Source organism: Python bivittatus, unplaced genomic scaffold (assembly GCF_059951505.1).
Source record: "Python bivittatus isolate LINGU-HERP-01145 unplaced genomic scaffold, Pbiv_v1 ctg000080_np1212, whole genome shotgun sequence".
Classification (NCBI taxonomy): domain Eukaryota; kingdom Metazoa; phylum Chordata; class Lepidosauria; order Squamata; family Pythonidae; genus Python; species Python bivittatus.
In genome coordinates, this window is record NW_028277035.1 from 15,327,721 (window position 1) to 15,349,969 (window position 22,249).

At 40.3% G+C, this 22,249-nt stretch overlaps 1 protein-coding gene across 6 annotated transcripts in view; it reads left to right on the top strand.

Moving 5' to 3' along the window:
* The window catches only part of GABRG2 (gamma-aminobutyric acid type A receptor subunit gamma2), an 86,175-nt gene that overhangs the window by 47,079 nt on the left and 16,847 nt on the right, over nucleotides 1–22,249 (top strand). The window contains exons 6-8 of one of the 6 annotated variants that reach the window (XM_088134751.1): nucleotides 1,554–1,564; nucleotides 2,753–2,766; nucleotides 13,586–13,599. The exons of the other annotated variants lie outside the window; for them this stretch is intronic. Coding sequence (XP_087990877.1) covers nucleotides 1,554–1,564; nucleotides 2,753–2,766; nucleotides 13,586–13,599 — 39 coding nt within the window. The remainder of the gene's footprint in view (nucleotides 1–1,553; nucleotides 1,565–2,752; nucleotides 2,767–13,585; nucleotides 13,600–22,249) is intronic. 6 annotated transcript variants of the gene reach the window in all.

Consider the following 22,249-nt stretch of genomic DNA (forward strand, 5'->3'; position numbering starts at 1 on the left):
ATAATACTGATAAAAAAGAATGAATTCAATCTTAATTAATCACAAGGCTCCAGAACTGTGGGGAGAGAATGGAAAGAGGTGATACTTTTATGGAAGGAATCATTTTTGTTTGTACAGGTACTCCCCAGTTTAAGAACGAGTTCCATTCCCAAGGTCTGTCCTTAAGTCGAATTTTTATGTAAGCTGGAACAGTATTATTACAGTATAATACTATAGAAGTAGTATTGTGTAATGAACTTGAACCATTGTGTATTTAATTCAAATCATTGTGTATTTAACTTGAATCTTGCTATAGTAGGCTCCATTCTTAACTATGGGTCTTCTGTAACCCAGGCATTCTTAACCTGGGGATTACATACAGCTGCATGTATGCTGGCAGGCAGAAAGAAAAGGATAAACTATATTCAAGGCTCAACTCAGTGGATCAGTGTGCTTTGGAAGGAGGCACATACAAGTTAAGGCAAAAGGTTATAGTCTCAACTCATTCTGTAGAGTTGTTTCTCTGGAATTATAGAAATGAGGAGCTATTTCAAGTAATCAGTGCACTTATTACACCAGATGAGTTACTGTCTTTTTATATTTTGTGGACACAGTAAAGTTAATTTAGTTAACTTCACAGAAGTAAAGTGTGAATTAGGGTCTGCTTGACTTATTAGAAGCTGGGTCACAAAGGAACTTATTATTAAAGCTATATAAAAAGCTATAAGTGGATCATGTATCAGTCAATCCTTAAACAATAATTAGCCTAGGATTGCATACTGAATGCTGTTCATTCAGGTAAATGGCATTCTGGCCTGAATAGATTCTTGCTTTTTGCTGTTGTTTTGCTTAAAGGCTTTTAAGGTAATGGATAAGATAAAGTGAATTTATGGTGCAAGTTCTGTGTGTGTACAGTGGGAGGGGGAGAGATGAGTGAAACCTATATCTGTAACAGGCTGAATGTGCATAGCAGTGCCCCATGATAACCTCATTCAATCAAAACCAGAATGCTTGGGTTAAGCTCCACCCTTGTTATGCCCCTTAAAGCAGCATCATTCTTCTAAAGTCAATCATGCTTTCAGCTTGAATATCTTCAGGACAAAGTCAACTCCCACACAAACTAGGTTTCTGCATTTTATGGAAGCCAGGATGCATACAGCCCTACACCCAAAGCTTAGCTCCTATAGAGACTACTGTTGAAATCTGCCTATTTTGCTTCCTCCATGTCCTGTATTTTAAGTTCAAATACCACTGAATATATTTTCTTTACATTTATTACAAAGGTAGGTAGAGTAGTAATGTATGGCTGTGAGAGCTGGACCATAAAGAAGGTTGAGCGCCGAAGAATTGATGCCATTGAACTGTGGTGCTGGAGAAGATTCTTAAGAGCCCTCTGGACTTCTAAAAGGTCAAACCAGTCAATCTTAAAGGAAATCAACCCTGACTGTTCATTGGAAGGATTGATACTAAAGCTCAAGCTCAGATATTTTGGTCACCTAATGCGAAGAGAGGACTCTTTGGAAAAGACCCTGATACTGGGAAAGATTGAAGGCAAAAGGAGAAGGGGATGGCAGAGGATGAGATGGTTAGATAGCATCACTGAAGCAATGAGCATGAAACTGAGCAAACTCAGGGAGGCAGTGAAGGACAGGAAGGCCTGGTGTGATATGGTTCATGGGGTCGTGAAGAGTCAGACACGACTTAACGACTGAACAACAAAAGGTAGAGCCAGCTAGCAGGCACTGGCCTAGGGCACCAAAACGTAGGGGGTACCAATGCCACCCTTCATCTGAAAACAAAAGCTTTTCTAAAAATGCAAATCTTCACATTGTTGAAAGGTGGTACCATCAGTCAATGAGGCCTAGGGGTGCCATATACCCTTGAGCTGATACTGAAGATGGGGAAATTTTAGGCATTTTACTGAGAAATATGTCTATTACGTGGACCCAAATTTACTGGTTTAAGAATGTTTAGTAGGACCAAGAGCCAGTTTGATATAGTGGTGGATTAGGAGTTGGGAGGCCCAAGTCTAGCCTTCCCTTAGGCATAGAAGCAAGCTGAGTGACTTTGGACCATTGTTTCTCAGTCTTAGAATCAGAAATAACAACAACAACAACAACAACAACAACCATTCTAGATGAAAATATGGGCAAACTACTTCTGAGAATATTGCCAAGAAAACTGCATTAATTTGTCCATGTAGTCACCAGGAGTCAAGATTGACCTGAATGCTGTGGATGCAGTGCTTTACTTTAGTAAGGCATTTAATGAAGTTGACCATAGCCACCTCCTTGATAAGACAGAATATTGTATATAAGCAAAAAAACCCAACGTGGGTTGGATTGTCCCACTACCAGATGTATTTGCACTTGGCTGAACAACTGTACCAAACATATGGTCCTTAATGGAACTATTTCTGCATAGAGAGACATATGCATGGGGAACCTCAGGATTCTGTCCTGGGTCCAATTCTCTTCAACGTTTTTATAAATGACTTAGTTGAGGAGATAGAAAGGATGCTCAGCAACTTTGCAAATGACACAAAGGGAGTGGGAATAGGCAGGATTACTAACACCACAGAAGACAGGCTTAAGATTCAGAAGGATCTTGATGGACTTGGACATTGGACCTTTTCCAGCAAAATGGAGTTCACTGGTGAGAAATGTACGATTCTGCATTTAGGTAGGAAAAATCAGATGCACAGATATAAGATAGGTGGTACCTGCTTAGCAGTAGTACTTATGAGAAGAATATAGGTAGACCATAAATTAAGCATGAGTTAGCAGTGTGGTGCAGCTGCCAAAAGAGCTAATGCAATCTTGGGCTGCATCAACAGAGGTATAATGTTAAGATCACAAAAAGTGACAGTTTTGCTTTATCTTGCATTGGTCAGACTGCACCTGGAATACTGTATTCGGTCTTGGCCCTCATAATACAACAGAGATGCTGAGGAACTGAAAAAGGTACAGAGAAGAACCACAAAGATGGTGAAGGGCTTGGAGGCTAAATCTCATGAAGAATGCTTGAAAGAACTGGGTATATTTAGCCTAAATAAGAGAAGGCTAAAGGAGGACATGATTGCAGTCTTCCAATACTTGAATCACTGGCACAGGGAAGAGAATGTGGATTATTCTCTGTACTGCCTGAGGGTAGGACAAGAAGCAGTGAGTGGAAGCTTTACAGAGAGAGAGCCAAACTCGAATTAAGGAGGAAGTTCCTGACCATGACAGCTATTAAACATTGGAACAGACTGCCTCCTGGAGTTATGAGTACTCCAACACTGGAGGTTTTCAAACAAAAGCTAGACAACCATTTGTCTGGGATGCTCTGAGGATTCCTGCTCTGGGCTGACTTCTGAATAAACATGGGCACAATTGCCCTATAAAATCAAGTACTGTAATCTTGAAATACTTGCAGAATATAATTATGTTTTCATCTATGTATGTTTTTTGGAACAAATAAGAAGTGGGTGACATCACCTTACTTTTCCTCATAACTGATATTCAGTATCACTTTTCAGGTGCTCAGAACCCCTGCTTCTTGACATCATCTAACCCTTAATCTTTAGGGGTTTAAAGGTTAAAGCAAGCACTTAAAATTAAGCCAGCAAATGCAACTTAATGAAAGGAATAATTCTTCTGCAGCTCAAATTCTGTTTTATCCCCCAAGGTAGATATAAAGTGTGGTGAAGTGTCCTATGGATAATTGCTCAGAAGATATGAGTAACCAAATTTCAAAATGGTTTCCAGGAAGGTTGAAAGCAACAATGTGCCTGGCTTGAGATACTGCTTTCAGACATGTTAAATATCTCTATTTCTTCTACTGCAAGCTTTTCAGAAAATAACAGCTTTCCCTTCACGATAAAATAATGTAATAGTCTGTATCATAGAAAATGACTCCATGCTCAGTGGGAAAGCTAACAAAATAACAAATGAAAATATAATTGGTCTTAAGAATAGTACTGTAATATCCTATATCCTAACACATGTAAAGATAAAAGCATTTCTGCCTAAACTGTTTGGTCCTGAATTGTTTTTAATGAAAAACTTACAACAAAAGCATATATTAAGAATAATTTATATCAAGTTAACAATTTAAAACACCTCCATCGTCTTAGTTCTGGCTGAACTGAGAATCAGGTACTATTAAGAATTAATGACACTTTGTGAAAATTGCATTCCCTCAGAGTCTATACTCTTGTTTACATTGAAATCACAACTGAATCTAATTATTGATTTTCATTAAACTGTTGTAGTTTCACTAAAAAAAAAATGTGCTGGGATTTCATTACTGCAGCTTGGAGAAAGTCGTAATAACAACAAATTGTGGTGAATAATGTTGACCTCAAAGAGATTATAGAACCTAGTTTAGGGTTCTAAATGTAATATCCACAGTCTGTCTAGCAAAAAGGCACAGGCCTGCTATGCTGAAGTACAATTTCGTAAAATAATCTTAATACATGTATTTCCATATACTATATATGGCTTAGACTCAGAATCCATGTCAAACCATACTTAATAAACTACAATTTACCTAATTATTTCAAAGCATTGTTTACTGAATTTGGTTTCCTAGAGAATGGTACTTGATCAAGGCACTTAGCAATAGACAGATTGTAAGATTGTGCCTAATATATCCAAATATCATTGTGGAAGAGTGATTGTATGATAGTTTCATTTGGTAATATCTATAATCTCCATCTTTCAGCTCCCTTCTTTCAGAAACATTTCCTTACCTCAGTAAGAACTTAAACACTAGAAACCAGTAGTGAAACATTTGAAGGATGTTAAATTAATATCCAGGAAGGGGGAAGCATTCTTTTGACAGATTCTTCTCTAATACACATGGATTCAGTGATAGCCTGGACACAACTTTCATTTGTACAGCCAGGTGTACAGAGAAAGAAGTCAAATGAGCATTCAGTTCCAAGTGGACCTTTGCCCTTCCTGCTCCTCTGCTATAGGGCTTAGGTTATTGCTAAAAGTCACATTTTTATTCACAAGAATAAAGCAGCAGGAATGTTTCTAGGCCATTCTGATGAAGAGGTACTGCTGAAATATTAAAACAAAAAAAGGGAAAAATCCATAAAATAAAAAAAAAAACATTGGCTTCTGGCATACCTATGTCTTCCATAATAAGCAGTGATGAATCCAAGGTGGTTATTGCTCAGTGAATTCCCTATGCAATGTACAGTAACTGAAGGTGCTGGCTTCTCAACTTCACGTCACTATGTTGCATTTTGGTAACCTACTTAACTAATATGCTAGGGGCCTTTTCTCCCATCCCAGCTGTTTCAAGAAATTTTAATTGAGAGCTGGGAGAAGAGGAAGTTGTGTAATGGGATGCTCAGTCCCACAGCAGCCCAGATCACACTCTAGTTTAGTCAAGGGACTGTTTTGTTTTGTTTTGTTTTGTGGGGGTATTGTGAAGAAAATGTAGCTAAAATAACTTGAATACTTTTAAATGTTGCTACTTGCTGTGATAATATATATGAATGCATGAAACAGCATGCTGTAAAAATTTATTGTCGAATGAATTTAAGCTCCTGAAAGACTCAGATTGCCAGTGATTCTAAATTACTAAAGTATAAGCGTTCTTTGCTATCTCCTTTCCTACAAAGAAACAAACAGGGGCCCGGTATGTGACAGATAAAGATAACGTTGAGTTGAACTTCAGTCTTGAAGACTACATCAGCAGAGCCATGCAGTTTTTGTGGCAGTAGTGTAGACGTTGTAATAGTATCGATTAGTATATAATATATATTGATATATAATATATGAATATATATTATATATAGTGTGTATGTATGTGTGTGTGTAAAATATATTGATATATAGTATATCACACCTGTCACTGTATTCTCTCTGGGGTGGACTGTATTGTGCAAAGGACAGAAAAGGAGTGTGAGTTAGCAGGACACAGAAACCTAAGGCATGAAATAAAGGGGGGAAAAGAGGAAGCAGAGCTAAAATAATGTATACAGCACCATTCTCTATAGCTCTCCATACCTTTCTGCCTTTGCATTACCAGCATTGCTTTTACCATATCCATATACCACTTCAAGCCACTTGCAGTATGGAAGTTGTCTCACTGCCTTCTTTATGACTCCCCCCCCCTCAAATTCTCAGTCTACCCTGGATTCTCTGATGGTCTCCCATCAAGTACTAACTAGACTCAATCCTGCTTAGCTTTTGAGCCCAGGCAAGATCGTGAAGCATTCAATCCTATTGAAGCACACTGTGTGTAGTTTGGCCATATTTCCAGGAACCTAGGTTTAGCGTTAAATTTCATTATAGAATTATGTATTATGACATTCTGCATAACAGATTGTTTTGTTTCTTTAAGAATTTAATTTCCAGGCTTTTGTTGCTATATAATAGCTAATCCTTACAATAAGTATTTTGTCCATTCACCTTGCCTTTAAAATAATATTTTCCTTGCTTTAATTAAATGAATTATTTTTTTTTTGTGTGGGGGGGTATATTGCTTCTTCTTAGACATGGTCAAATATATTTTTATCATTTCAGAAATTTAATGCTACTATGTAAAATGTGATGAAAGGTTTTTTTAAAAAAAAATATTTCAAGCAAAGCAATTAGTTAAAATCAAATGACAGCTGTGGAGACAGGGACTGTAACCATTCAAAAGCTATTGATTAAAAAAAAAAAAGCATGGTTCAGCTTGTATCATACGGAAACATAGTTCCCTTTTCCCAGTTCAGAATATTTGAGTTTGATGCTGCCTACTTTGACAGGTTGTGACTAGGAGTGTACTGCCACTTTGTTAACAAGGGACTCTCCATTCGGACAGCAAAGGAAGGGGTGATTAAAAAAAAAAAATTCTTAAAATATATACTCATCGACCAAGATAAAGGAGAGAGAAGGTGAGAAATGTCTTTATACGGTGGTCCAGAAAAATAAGGGGCTCTGATAATCCCTCCAATTTTAACAATGGGCTTCCATGGATCTGCTAATCCCGCTCAAGCACATCAGTTTGTGACACTAACATCTCCAGCAGAAACTTTCCAATATTAACCTTCAATTCTGTTAAGTGAAAATGTCACGAACTGGATGTGGATTTCCTGGATGGGTTTTATCATTGAGCTAGAGTCTCCCTTCCAGTTTTTGAGAATTTTTGCACAGTTTAAGTGAGTCTGGTATGATGATGTCATGCTCTTTCAGGGCTTTGCTCAGCTGGGTCATTAATGGATTGTACCGTTTTATTCATGTATATGAGAACTGTGCATGCTCCAAATCTGGAATTAGTTTTAGATATTATCCAAGTTGATCCAGAATTTTGGAGGAATCGAATATCTATACATCTGTAGTAGAACTCCCTTAATATTAACAGCTTCAGATCAGTCATGTCTATCCAAAGTTCCCAGTGTTCTGAATAACTAGATGTTCTGGTTGACTGGACTTCTGCACAATAAACTGCATGTTTCTGAAGCTTTATATTCAGTAACAACAAAACCAAGCAGCAGGAACAAACTCCCCAAAATAAAAGACTCACATGGTTAACCCTTTCAGTGCCAATCATATCTTGTCAAATAAAGAAAAGAATATAAACACTATCTGTGATTTTCAGCTGAAGAATACAAACCACCGTTCGTTGCCTACAATTTTCTCTCCTCGTTTTGGAACAAGGTGAGTTTGGTGAGATTTAATCAATTAATGACTCAAATCTTAGAAAAAATAAAAAAGTATTATAGGTGTTCTCATTGCCAAGGTTATGATTAGAATTGATTAGAGAATGCATCATCAAACCCAAATGGACCATTTAGCTAAAAATGCAGTTCAGAATGTTAATCCCAAAGGAATCCTTTGCTGTAGTGAGTCTATCCTTCAGGGTCTCCAAGAACATGTCCCAACAACATCCAGCTTTCTATCACAGAGAAGCCAGAACCCTTTCTCCAAAATTCAGTTCTTTTACGGGGTAATCGATGTTCAGCACTTTACGATTAGGAAGCTGTGAAAAGATCTATACATGTTTTCAGCTGTAGGCAGGAGGAGATTCCAACTGACTAAAGCAGTTTGGGGTAGCACTCGTGCTGCAAGTGAACACTCCGGGTAGATTTGCACTTGATGGTGATTCATTGGTTGCTCGATTGTGATATGCTGAATAAGCCACAGTTAGCTGAGTCCACACAAGATGCTCACCCAGAAGCAAACAAACTAAATTATGATTTATTGTACCCTATGATGTATGAGCCAGACCAATGAGTGAGGCAACTATATGAAGAAATTTAGACTACATTAGATTAAAATTATAGAATGATGACCATTTTTCTTTTTTAACTGTATGATTACGTCTATTGCTTAATGTGATGGAATTTGTGTATCTCACATTATTGCCAGGGAGTAGCTAAGTAGTTACAATTGCTACCCTTTTGCCTTTTCCATTCTGGATGAATAACCAGGATTACAGATTGCTTATCATTTTACTGTAGTAGATATTCGGCTGCTGCAGAATAAGATCAACCTGTGTTTTCTTAGATGAGCATGTGGTATAACAGATGGTATTTCCATATGGGCTGTTTGCACCAAATCAGTTCTGGTCTTCTGTGTTCTCAACCCATTGTGTGTGTTTGGCAGCCAAGTTTGTTTATTTCTGGCTCAATTGGTTGCATTTGAAATTGAAAAACAACTGATCTTTTCACGTGCAGCGCTGCAGGTTTGCAGAGCTTATTGACAGTGATATTGATATTGATAGTGACTCTTGCCTCTTCCTGGTTCTCAGTTCTCTGGCTTCAGCAGGTCACAGGTCCTTAAAGTAAAAAGATGACTGGATGACTTCACAGGCTTTCCTTCCCAAGGACTGCTTAGGGTTTTTTTTTTTTTGCATATGATCAGGCAAGCTCACATAATCCTTTTTATTCCACTTTAAAAGGAATCCAAAGTAGAAGAAGTTTAAAAATCCCTCTTCTAAGGAACACTTTACTATAGAGCCAGCGTGTTTGATCCCAAGGATTCTGTACAACCAGAGACAGTGGGCTGCAAAGCATTAGCAAAGATGGACAGAAAGGATTGTCATTCTCTTCCACAGGTCTGGATTCTGACCTGTGTTATCATGTTGACTGGCTGTTTAAAACTTGGTTGATAACTAGTTTTTAATTGGAACAATTTGTCTGTTTAGGATTCTGAAGATCTCTGATCACATTTGTTCCATAATTACAGATGACCTGTTAAGCTGCTACAAAGTTTCAACTTGTTGTTCCCTTGCAAATTGTTCTGGGTCATTTCCTAGCTTACTCCTTAAGAATTGTAATGGGATTGTCCTCACCATCTTAGAATACAAAGCATCTTATTTCTTTCTGTTTAAGGCAAGCCACAAAGGTACTTGGCAGAACAATTAGTTACCCAAGGATGCCTGAAGGAACAATAAAAAATAAGGGCTCCAATCATGTTACTTGGTATGTAGAACCTCCCCAACATCTGTCTAAAATGAGTTTTTAAAAAAGCCTGAATATGACATCTTTTGATATCTTTTAAATGCTAAATTGGGAGGGAGAGTTAATTTTCCATATAGTAGTTTCTGATTTTGCATGTCTCATTTATATTCGCACCTTTTTTCTATACAAAACTTCAAAAGCACAGACATCTAAAGGGGGTGGGGTGGGGGAGAGTGAATAATGAAACATGGATGACAACACCAACTGGCTCAACTTATGCATTTGAGTTAAACATTGGGAGGTGTCAAGCCCAGCACAAGAACAACGAGGTAGTCCAGTCCAGTCTAGTTCTCTATTAGCTTGCACCTAATGGACAGAATCTCATCAGACTAAACCTATGCTAAAGCAACTAGTGGCTATACCCCGTGAGACTCTAGGGAGGGGCCAGTCTCAGCTTCTCATGGTCCTGCTGCGGGCTGAGGAAGCGCTTGCTCAGGAATGCTCCCTTTCCCTCCTGATAACCTTGATCCTCCATTCCAGTATCCTCCTTGAACATGCCTTCCATTACAGGAGGGAAGTGCATAAGGTCAGCTTTTGCATGATGATGTCATTGCACACAAGTGATTTTTTGGCATCATTGTGGTTTGCTGCAGATGCCACAATTCCAAGGGAGGCTTTCTTCAATGATTCTGTAAGGGAAGTGCTCCTTTTAAGTTGCTTCGTGAAGCAAGATGCCCCTTCTAAAAGCAAGCTGAGATAGCTATGTTGTTTTACTTTGCTTGTTTCAGGCTCTTCCCAGGCCAATACTGGATTTAGAAGTCTCAGCAGGCAGAGATTCAGGAGCACACCTCTTAATAAGATTATTTTATTTCAATAGCTGTTAATTTAAAAAAAAAATAAAAAAATTGCAAAGGGTAAGATGCAGAAGGAAGGTTCATATGAGCTTCCTTTCTCTCCATCTTGTGCAATATAATAGGTAAGAGCCTCTTAATATTTAGTGGGAAAAGTGATTGACTCTTATGCCTCATACAGGTAGTTCTCAGCTTACATCCATTCGTTTAGTGACTGTTCAAAGTTACAGCAGTGCTGAAAAAATAGACATACCCAGCTTGCAATTACAACATTACAGTGAGCTGCATCATGTGATCGCCATTTGTGACCTTCCCTGCCAGCTTCCCACGAGCAAAGTCAATGGGGAAGCTGGCAGGGAATGTCGCAAGTTACTCCAGTAAGTTGCTCCACTGTTTTTTCTCATGAGAAGCCCATTGTGTAGTACCCCCCACCTGCCTGCACTCTGTAGTGCCTGTGCCCGCACACAGCACCCCACTCACACCTCCACTGGCCCACCTGTGCCCATCTCTGCCCTGCCTGTGGCCTTTGCCAGCCTGCCCATGCTCCCTATCGTGTACCCAAGGCCCTCGCCAGCTGTCCCACAGCCTCAGCCAGCCCTTCCACAGTCTTTGCTGACCTGGCCATGCTGTGTAGCACCTACCTGTGGCACTCCCTCTGCCCTCCTTGCCTGGGACTCCCACCTCTTCCAAGTTAATGACCCACATGGTCCTGGGGTTACAATGGCAATGGGGACTGCTGGGATTGCTGTCACTAAGTGATGTGGTCATGTGATGTTGCACTTTATGACCACATTGCTTAGTAATAGCAATCCCGGTTTACTTCCAATTGCCTTCATAACCTGAGGACAACCTGTATTGTAACGGACCGTTCTGGTCTCGAGCTTTTGCTTCTGACCTTGCCCAATCCAATCCTTAAGACTGCTTCCTAAGGCAGATCCATTTGCAAGAAGAATCGTCTCATCGCGTGCACAAAGTATGACATCAAGGTGAATCCAAAATACTTCTCACCTCTCCTAATAGCTAATGATAGAGGGCGTTAAACTTTAGCCACTTAAGGTGGGCACTACTATTATATAGAAGATACTGGGAGAGGGATGGCACTCCCTGACTTTTGTTGAGAATCCTCTGAGCTAGGCTATTTGGCACTCTGCACTTGCCTGATACAGCCTGAAATGCAGCCTGACGGATCACAGCCAGCTTCCAAGAAAGCTGCACTGGATCTGCACTGCTTTTTGCTTTGCCCTCCAGTCTTTTGAATGAAGAGAAATGTTGCTTGTTACTTACTGTGCTTAGACGCTTTTCCCTAGGGGAATCTGAAACTAAATGTTCCAGCAAAACTAGGCATGCAATTTACTGAGATATTTACATAATATAAGTAAAAATAAAAATGATACATACAGTTGAGAAAGGGAAGGATTTGGTGATATGAACTTGAACAGCTAAACAGCTTTCCTTCTTGCTTGTAACTCAGAATTCTTCTAGCTCTTTGCTTAACAGAATGGATGTGTTAAAATCTATGGGCTCCCTACTGAGTAGCTTCCTGAGGTAGAATGTCCACTGTTTTAACGTCATGGTGTTCCTTGATTTTGAAAGTAGCTGGAAGTATACTGGAAGTGTTTTATCAAAGAATGAACTCCCAGTATCTTGCTCTCTCCTCCCCTGCCCCCAAATGGATGTCATTTAGAGGAACACTCACCTGGCTTTTATCCTACCACAAGCAAACTAGACAATTGACAGAGCAAATTCTGAGTTTTAACCTGCCCATACCACTTGTGTCCACATGGCTTGCTTTTTCTAGACTGGCTTTGAGATGACATTCCTTTTGAGGATCACTGCACTCCTAATTTGGCAGAAGATTCTGAGGTGGGCAGCATCTGGAATTCATGTTTCTTCCTCACATATGTGGTCAAGAGCACTAGCTTTAGCAAACTGGACACTGCCTTTTGTTAGGGGGGTTCAAGAAAGCAATTTGTCCAAAAGGGTTCCTTAGATCAGGATTTCCCAGGCTTGCCTTCCATAGATGTCCAGCAATTAGTATACAGACATGAAAAGCAAAAGTGAAGCTGTATCCTGTCTGCTAAACAAAAGCTGTCACTGGTTGGGAAGCAATGGGTTGTTTGGGGATGAGGGTCTGGAACACTGTGATAAGTTACTTCTTTCTCAGTAGAGTCACAATGAATACGTTTCATAAGAGAGGTATTCTGAATTAACATCTACATTTATGAAGATCTGTGGATTCAAAGGGTAGAAGTTCTACAAATAGTGTGGACTTTCATACAGTTTCAGCAATTTGAAGGAAATGTTCTGAACAGTTTGAAAAAAAGAGATGATGCCTCAAAAGTAAATACACATATCTGTTAGATTTATATCCTGCTCTTTCTTCAGGAGCTCAAGCTGGCATACGTATCATACCCTCCTCCAGTTTTTCCCCACAACAACCACCCTGTGAGATAGGAGGGCTGAGATTGAGTAATGAGTCCAAAGTCATCCAGGGACCTTCTGTGCCTGAATATGGGCTTGAACTCTGCAATCCTAGTCCAATGCATTAACCATTATACCACACTGCCTTCTTTGAGAACTCAGTTGTCAAGATGGCTAGGACGATATCATCATCATCATCATCATCATCATCATCATCATCATCATCATCATCAATTTGGAAAGAAACAACACAAAGCATGCAGCCTATGGAAACTGATGTTGATAGATGAGATCCTCATTTGGACAAGCTAATGGAGCTGATTTTTTTTTAAATACAACTATTCCTTTTGTCTATCATATGTTCTCTTTCTCTCTCTGTCAAATGAATTAACCCATCTATCAAAAGCATCCAGTGCAGGAAGCAGCCAACACTAGCTATTTAGAGAAGAATTTGATTTATTTGATTTTCCCTCTTGCACAGTACTAGTTCAGACCGTCTTAGAAACCCAAATGTCCCACCAGGACAAGGCAGCTATTATCAAGCAAACAGCATATTATAGTAGACTGTTCTGCTTGAAACACACACTAGTGTGGCACATACATTGTGAGCCTTTGGCCTGTTTAATTTCGGGCAGGAGCCTTTTCCAGTCAATCTTTCAAATGCCAACCAGGGATCTTTGGTATGGAAAGAATGGCTTTTACCACATTCTGGTAGATTTTCCAAAATTGGTTAATTTCAGGGGGAAGTGAGCTTCAGCAAATCATCCCCAAGGATTATATGAAGTGCAGGAGGGATACCTTAGAATATGACTTGACACATTTCTTTTCTTTTTAATGTGGGTATAGATCTGTAGATATAAATACAAATGAAAAGCACATAATTATCTCTTCAAACACTGACTGGGCTGTTTCTCTGTGGTTTGGGGATGGAATAAGAGAAAAGTAAGGCCACCCTGGGTATAACGAGGGTAGCCATCTTCCCTTCTAACAAGCTCTCTGGGAATTATGATTTGTGATTGTTTGTTCCCCAGAGGTGAAAGAACAGCTAATCTACTCTTTGAATGGCAGCAAAACTTGTCTCTCTTGAATTTTAGTGAAAGGAAAGCAATTCAGTTACCTCAGTTCAGTGTAAGACAATATTATCATCCCCTTGAATATTCTTACATTATAATTGCTTCCCCAAACAACTCCTAGCATATTTCTTCTCCCAACCTCAAAAACACCCTTTTTTTGTTAAAAGTAAGAAGAGATTTTTGGTTCAGCTGGGCATGAAACCCAGTTTGGTGCAGTGGTTAAGGCATCAGGCTAGAAACCAGGAGACTGTGAGTTCTGGTCCTGCCTTAGGCACGAAGCCAGCTGGGTGACCTTGGACCAGACACTCTCTCTCAGCCCTAGGAAGGAGGCAATGGCAAACCACTTCTGAAATCTTGCCAAGAAAACTGCAGGGATGAATCCAGGCAGTCATCAGGAGTCAAAAACTGATTCAAAGGCACCAAAAAACAAACAAACAAACAAAAAACAAGTAAACAAAAACAAAAGGCATAATGTAGGAAGTTAATCATTCAAATTTAATGGATGGAATGGGGTGGCAATGGATAGATGAAGTTGCAAGTTTATCCTCATAGCTTCTTATGGAGAATAGAATCAAAGGCCACCTTCAATATCAATTACTTTCTGCCCTTGTTACATTGCTTTCAAGTACCTTATTTTGATTTTTATGTCAACTCTTGGTCTATGATCATACAGCAAACAAATAAACAAACAAACAAATCAACGTATTGTTGTACAGGAAATAGTGTGGCAGTTATAATTTATTACTGAATAACATAATTATGAGGCTTACGCTATATGTCTGCTGTTATAACTAGTGGAAATTAACATTTCCCCCCTTGAATTAACTTAATAATATAGTTTTACATTCAGTTCCAGCTTCTGCTTTCATGGCAAATGGATTTAGACTTTGGCACTTAGAACTTCTAAATTTCTTGACAGTATTTGAGAGAGAGGTAGTAAAGAAAAGAAAGATTAATAGATTGTTTCAGAAAGTTGATGTTTGAAATATGTGTCTGCAAGTCGGCTCAGATCTGGATGTTCTTTTTTATTAGAGATATGTGAACTGAAATATTACACCTCTAAAATATAATATGTCTCACAACCTCAAAGCAATTTTCTTAAATGTTATTGGAATAGTAGTGCACTGTGCAGGTTAATTGGAAAGCAAATCTTTTAACCAGTCTGAACAGCTCAAACAAGAAAAAAGAATTGTTCTCCTCTCTAGTGGTTGCTTATTGGAGAGAAAATAAAAGGAAGTACATGCATCTTCATTTGCAAATTATTTACACATTGGTGAACAATGGTATCTTCAGAGCCAGCTCAATCAATATTCAAGCTCAGTACTGAATATTGATGGTCTCTCTTTTTTTTTTACATGCATACTAATCTCCCCAGTAACCAAAAAAAAATAATAATCAGGCAAGTCTTTAGTAATCTCCAGGGAAGCTTTGCACTGTTTTTTCTATATTTTTATGGCCAGTTTATTTTTAGTTTTCCCCGCTTATCTAAATTCTGTGTTGAAAATTGTTTGGATCAGATATAGCAGTTCTGGGTACACCACACTGATGTTGTTTTATAAGCCTCTTGAGAACTAAATGGGAAAAATATAGCTCACTGACATACGTACACACAATCTCCCCCTCTTTTTAGATTTGTGGGTATATGCATTGCCAAGGAGCTTATTCTGGAGATCTACATGATGATTCATCAGTCTGAAGTAAGCTGGCTTTCCAGAATGCTTCTGTGAATTCTCCTCACAACTAAAATGCCACACATTTATTGCACTGCAACAAATGGAACAGTTCTTAAATGTGGTAAAATCTGAGTTCCTGAACGTGAGAGTGGCTACATCAAAGGTATAGGAAAGTGCAGTATATCATAGAAAGAAATTGCATTTATTCTTGGAATAAATGGCACAAGGAATACATTCCTACTGTATATACAGATATGGCGATGCTACAGTGATACTACTAATTGCCAACAACAGTTAAGTTGCAAATTGTTCACATAGTTAAAGCTGGAAATGTCTTTTCAAGTGAAAGATTCCATGACAATTCTTCTACAACACATTCAATCTCTTGTGTAAAGTTATCCCTCCTCAGTGTGGGTTTTCACATAATTTGGTGCCCCTATAAGGTGATTTTACATAGGCCTGTGAACAGAAGGTATTTTTAAATCACTTTCACTTAGTTACAGTAAGTCACAGAAAACAGTTAGGATGTATCTTTAGAGCACAATTGGAAAATCAAGCATAGAAAGGATTAAATCTATAAAGACTCTGAAATGAAATCTGTTGAAACCATTACCGAAGATGCATCACCGTTTCACTTCATTATGTAATTAAATCCTAATTGTGGCTTAGAAGTGAATGCTTAGGAAAAGACAGGACAGACAGAGGTAGCTCATGATCCCATATTACGCTAACTGTGGCAGCTTTTTTCCTTACACAACTGACACATTTACTGTGTCCAACTTGGCAGCTGCAGTTTCAGAGGTACTTAATGTTATGCTAGGAGCAAGGCTTTAAAATGTAGCCCCTGTTTGAACCCAGAAGCTCTTCTGGGTAAGAGAAGTTGATTCCCCCAAGATCTGTCAAGTGAGTTCTCTCCAACTCCTTTGCAAATAACTTTAAACAAAGCTTGGCACTGATTTCCCCCTCCGCCCCCGCAAAAGAGGGGGTTCTAAGGAATAATTTCCGTTCTCCTACCCTTTGCAAATTCTTTTTTTAAAATAAAACCTGATCATGAACAAACAAGAACAGCTTTACTACTTGCTATAAAGAAATAGCAACCATACAGTTATACGGGCAATACTACATGAATAAATATTAACAACACTAAGCTTTAACTAAGTTAGCAAGCTATTTAGCTTTAGTAAGCTATTTAACATGTTGGGATGAATTCCCTTCAAAGAGAGTTTGGTGAGAACCTACTAGTTTACCTCTTAAAGGTGCAATACTTTTAAAAGATACAGTACATATTTAAAGAAACAAATTTTCTCCCTGACCCTTTCAAAATATAGAGGGCAACAGTTAGAGCAGAGTTTCTCAACCTTGGCAACTTTAAGATGTGTGGCCTTTAGCATGCTGGCTGGGGAGTTTTGGGGGGTGAAGTCCACACATCTTAAAATTGCCAAGTTAGAAAAACCTTGAGCTAGAGCTTGCTTCTGCTTGGATCTTTCCCATCTACTTGATCCAATGTGCTTCTCCATTGGGGTCTTCAAGCCTTGATTCCCCCCCCCCCGCCAATTTAGTTGATGGATTCCTTTCAGGTGAAGCTGCTAGCTTTCTTGTTCTCCATTGGCTGAACATTGCCCACCAAGTTTTTTATAAACCTCCCCTCTCTCCATGCCTCTTCTCTGTTAGGGAGTGGAACCCCAGCTAGGCAGAGTTCTGCAGACCAAAAAAAAAAAAAAAAAGCCTCAGGTCTGCTTCCTTTTACTTTTTGGTTATTTTCAAGTAGTCTTTCTTTTGTCTCTTAGTCCCTCTCTAAACTAGCCTTTTCCTTTTCTTTTTTTTCTTAGCCATGGCTCTGGTTTGGACTTCCTCTGCTCATCTCCTCTTTGTCTCTCCCCCATCTCTCTTGCATTCAGCATCAGACCTTTTAACACCTTTCCTAAAACTTCTGAGTTTTGTTAATGCCTTTCTGCTCCTTGGGACTTGTCTGAAAATTCCTAATTCTAAATTTCTTATGGATTCCAGAGGTCTCATAGCGAATAATTTATCTCTCCCTTAATCTCCACTGATTCATTCTCTTTGGATGTTCTTTTTCCCTGCCTTGTTCTAACTTGTTATAGACTCAGATCCTTGGCATCCAGGTTTTGTCTGTCTGTCTATCTACCTACCTACCTTTGTCCATCTACCAGAAGGAACTCCTTACTTCTCCTACTAAACTCCTATCAGTTTTCCTGAAACTTTTACTCCATCATAACCTTCCTAATAGCATACAGCTCCAGACAGATCCCAACACTGAATGAACCATTTTATTTGAACATATATTTGTTCAGTTTGTTAACAGAGGCTGATACAATAAGCAAGGGAAAAGGATGTTGATTTCCCCCCACCTCCCAGGATCACACTAAAGTATATTTATTCAGTTGATTGAACTGAAAATAAACGTAAACAAAATCTGTGCCCATCCCTTGTTTTTGCCATCTTTTATCTTTCCACTAGAAAACAACATAATTGTTTTTGGGACAGCTGGTGTATATGTATATGCCTACATTCACATCTCTGCAGTGACCTCTGCTTACTTCAGCTATTAGACATTTGATCAGTCTTTAAGAACAATTGCATGTGAATCAATCTAACCCACTTTTTTCACCAACCAACTGCTGCCCTGGCACTGCTGATCACCAAAAGAAACATGGGGAACTCCTAGCACATGAAAAACACTTATGCCAACTTTTGCTGTCTTGATAATTTCATTCTGATTTCAGATTCTTGCTCATCTTTATGCATATAAAGTAAAAGGAGCAGTTAAAGTGTTAATCTTCCTATAACAAGGAAAGACAGTTAATTGTAAAGACAGTTGCTGTAAAAAATGAAAGATACCTTTAAACTTATGTTTGGTCTATTTAATTTAATTCAATTCCAGTTAGTTTATTTTGGCCACAACATTGCAAGTTCTTGCTCCAGACATTAATGAAAAAACATCTAACATGCATGTTTTATATGCAGACATGTTGACATCTTAACTGTGCTGTTAAAATTCTGCTAATCTTATCTCTACAGCTACCATAGCTGGTTCACTAATTGACTTATTCAGTTCTTTAGACAGCTGAACAGTTGTCCTTAGAATTCAATGTTGGAAGCATGCAGGCCCTACTGTGTACTGACCTATTAAGGCCATATTTTGCTATTCCTTTTTCTTGTCTCCTTTACATAACGGAATCGCTATGCTGTGTGAAATCATTGGAATAGTCCTGTGACTTCTCTATTCCTTCTTTTTGGAGAATGTTTCAGATCTCCTTTATTGACTATCACATATATTGTATGATAAAGTGGTTCTGGAAATGGAGACAAATTACTGTATGGCTTAATATGATTTGACTTAAGGATAGATGTGACCAGTGAATTGTTGGAGGGCCAAGAAATCAATGTCAAGATGTACTGTACTGACTTCCAATAACACACTTGTGTTGGGTTCAGCCCAAACTAATGTTTATAGAAAGGTCAAGATATAAAACTAGTATAAGCAACCTTTGCTCTGTACAGGATCTTCACTTCCTATTTTGTGACCCTAGGAGCCCATATTGACCATAATTTCTGAAAACAAAACTGCACTAAAAGCATTAAAATAGCCATATCTTTCCCCCTTCCTTGAAAATAATGGGAGATCCCAATCCTATCTTTATTTGTGACATGGTCTCACCAATTTTTCATAATTATCCTGCCAGTGCAGCCCATGGCACTGAAAATAATAGCGGTGCCCTAATATTCTTCACCCTATTCTTTACTATAGTCTGGAACTGCTCTGTATAGGGAGGGAAAAGCTTGTTCCTTCTTAATTCACCTAACCCCACAATCATGCAGGGATTAAAAGTAACATTTCAATTGGCAGGAATAAAGGAACTTTTTTTTTTAAAGGCACAACATGGAATGGGAGATGATGATGATTACATGCCATCAATTCACTGTCCACTCTCAACAACCACATAGATAGATTTTCGCCATGATGATCTGTCCCTAACCTGGTCATTCAGCTCTTCCAACTGCCCCCATCACCACTGTAACTGAGTCCATCCACCTTGCTGCTGGTTGTCCTCTTCTTCTCTTTCCTTCCACCTTTCCCAGCATTAGAGCCTTCTCCAGAGAGTAGGTCTTTGCATAATGTGTCTGAAGTAGGATAATTTGAACCCGGTCATTTGTGCCTTGAATGAGAACTCTGGGTTGATTTGTTCAATCTGTTTTCTTGTCCACCATCCATTTTCAGGAGTCTTCTCCAAAACCAGAATTCAAAAGTGTCAATAATAAGGCTGGAGGAAAAAACTAAGCATCCCCCCTCCCATGGCTCCAGAATGGATCAGACCACCATGTACTTGTGCTGTAAAATAAAAGCAAAGGGTAGCCATAAGATTTTTATTTTAGTTATTATTAAATTTGTATGCCTCCCATCTCCCCAGTGGGTGACTCTGGGTGGCTCACAATTAAAAATCAAAAGCCCATAAACAATAAAATACCCCATAAATAATTACATTACTCAATCTATAAAAATCCACTATAAAACAACCCTATACATAAATATAAAAGACATTCAAGATGACAGTTATGCCCCTTCCTCAATCAGGAGGCAATTACCCCACAAGCCACTTCCACTGATGCGAGCCCCCATCCAGCCCCCAGGCCTTGTGGCATAGCCAGGATTTCACATCTTTCCTAAAGGCCACGAGAGTGGGGGCATACCGCACCTCGGGAGATAAATTGTTCCATAGAGCGGGGGCCATAGCAGAAAAGGCTCTTTTCCTAGATCCCACCAGTCGAAATTCTGGTGGGGTCTGCAACATGCCCCTTCTCCCGGACCGAGTGGGATGGGCTGAGATAACAGGGGCGAGATGGCTCCTCAGATAACCTGTTCCTGTCCTGTGAAGGGCTTTAAAGGTGATGACCAACACCTTGAATTGGACCCAGAAGCAAACTGGCAACCAATGCAGCTCGCGTAACAGTGATGTTATATGTGCCCCCCTAGGGGCATTCAGAACTGTCTGTGGTGCCACATTCTGCAGCAGCTGTAGTTTCCGGATACTCTTCAAGGGTAGCCCCATGTAGAGCACATTGCAGTAATCCAACCGGGAGGTGACCAGGGCATGAGTGACCGTATGGAGGGCCTCCTGATCGAGGAAGGGGCATAACTGTCGCACAACACAAAGTTGCGCAAAGGCCCTCCTAGCCTGCTGTTTGAACAGGAGTCGTGAGTCCAGGAGGACTCCCAGATTACGTACTGGGTCTGTCTGGGGTAGTGCAACCCCGTCAAGAACCAAAGATGATAAGCTTCTAGATCTTGAGGCTCCCCATACCCACAGCCACTCTGACTTACCAGGGTTCAGTTGAAGCCTGTTGTCCCCCATCCAGGCCCCCACAGCCTCCAGGCACTGCGAGAGGGTAGGTTTCATGTAAATGTTAAATAGGAGTGGCGAAAGCACTGAACCCTGAGGCATCCCACAGAGTAGGACTGTGGGTTGGACCTCTCGGTCCCTATCAACACCAATTGGGTTCAGCCTTGAAGAAAGGAGCTGAACCAGCACAACACTGTGCCACCCAGCCCCAACTCCTGCAGCCAACCCAAAAGAATACCATGGTCGATGGTATCGAAAGCCGTCAAGAAGAGCAAGGATGGATGCACTACCCCCATCCCGCTCTTGCCAGAGATCATCCAAAAGTGCAACCAATGCTATTTCTGTCCCATAACCGGGCCTGAACCTTGACTGATAGGGGTCCAGATAATCTGTTTCCTCCAGGATCCTCTGAAGCTGCCATACGACCACCTTTTCCACCACCTTTCCTAGAAAGGGAAGGTGGGAGACTGGATGAAAATTGTCCAGAAGGGTGGGATCTAGTGATGGTTTCCTGAGGAGGGGGCAGACCAAAACCTCCTTGAAAGGCTTCAGGAACACCCCCTCCTGCAAGGATGAATTGACCACCACCAGTGCCCACCCGAAAGTCACCTCCTTGGTGGTTTTAACTAACCAGGAGGGACAAGGATCTAGAATACAGGTAGCTGCACTAACAACCCTGAGGACCCTGTCCACTTCCACAGGGTCAACAGGGTCAAACTGTTCCCAGATAACTGGGTAAGAACACTCCCTGGGCAACTCCATTGGACCTGCCTCACACTTGGCCTCTAAATGGGAACAGATCTGAGCGATTTTATCCAGCAGGTATTCAGCAAATTCCTCTGCATGGCCCTGTAAATAGTCCTCCAAGCCCTCCCTACCCAGGAGGGACTGAGTGACCCTGAACAGGGCTGCCAGGTGACACTCTGAGGATGCAATAAGAGTGGAGAAATACTGGCATTTTGCCACCCTTACTGCCACTAGGTAGGCCTTAACAGCAGCTCTAACTCATGTTCGGTTAGTCTCATCTTTAGTTTTTCGCCAGTGGAGATCTAGACATCTCTTGGCCCTTTTTAGCTCCCTTAACTCCTCCATAAATCACAGGGAGTGACAGGTGTGATCCTGTCCAAGGCCTCAGCCACCCCCTTATTCCAGGCTGCGGCCAGGGCCTCCGCTGGACCATGCAGCAAGGCCTCCTGAACAACCCCCAGCTCCCTTTGGAACCCGTGGGGGTCCATCAGTTGCCAGGGACAGACTGTTTGAATAGGTCCTGCCTTCCTGCAAAGGGGGGGGGGGGCAGCATAGGAGAATCTGACAGCCAACAGGGAGTGGTCTGACCATGACAGAGGGGATAATATGAAATCTCCCACCAGATCACGCTGCCGCTGCTTCAACAAGAAAACCATGTCTGGAGTGTGACCACTGTCCTGAGTCAGGCCATGGATGACCTGGGATAGGCTCATGGCTGCCCTGGTAGCCATGAACTCCTGAGCCACCTCTGAGG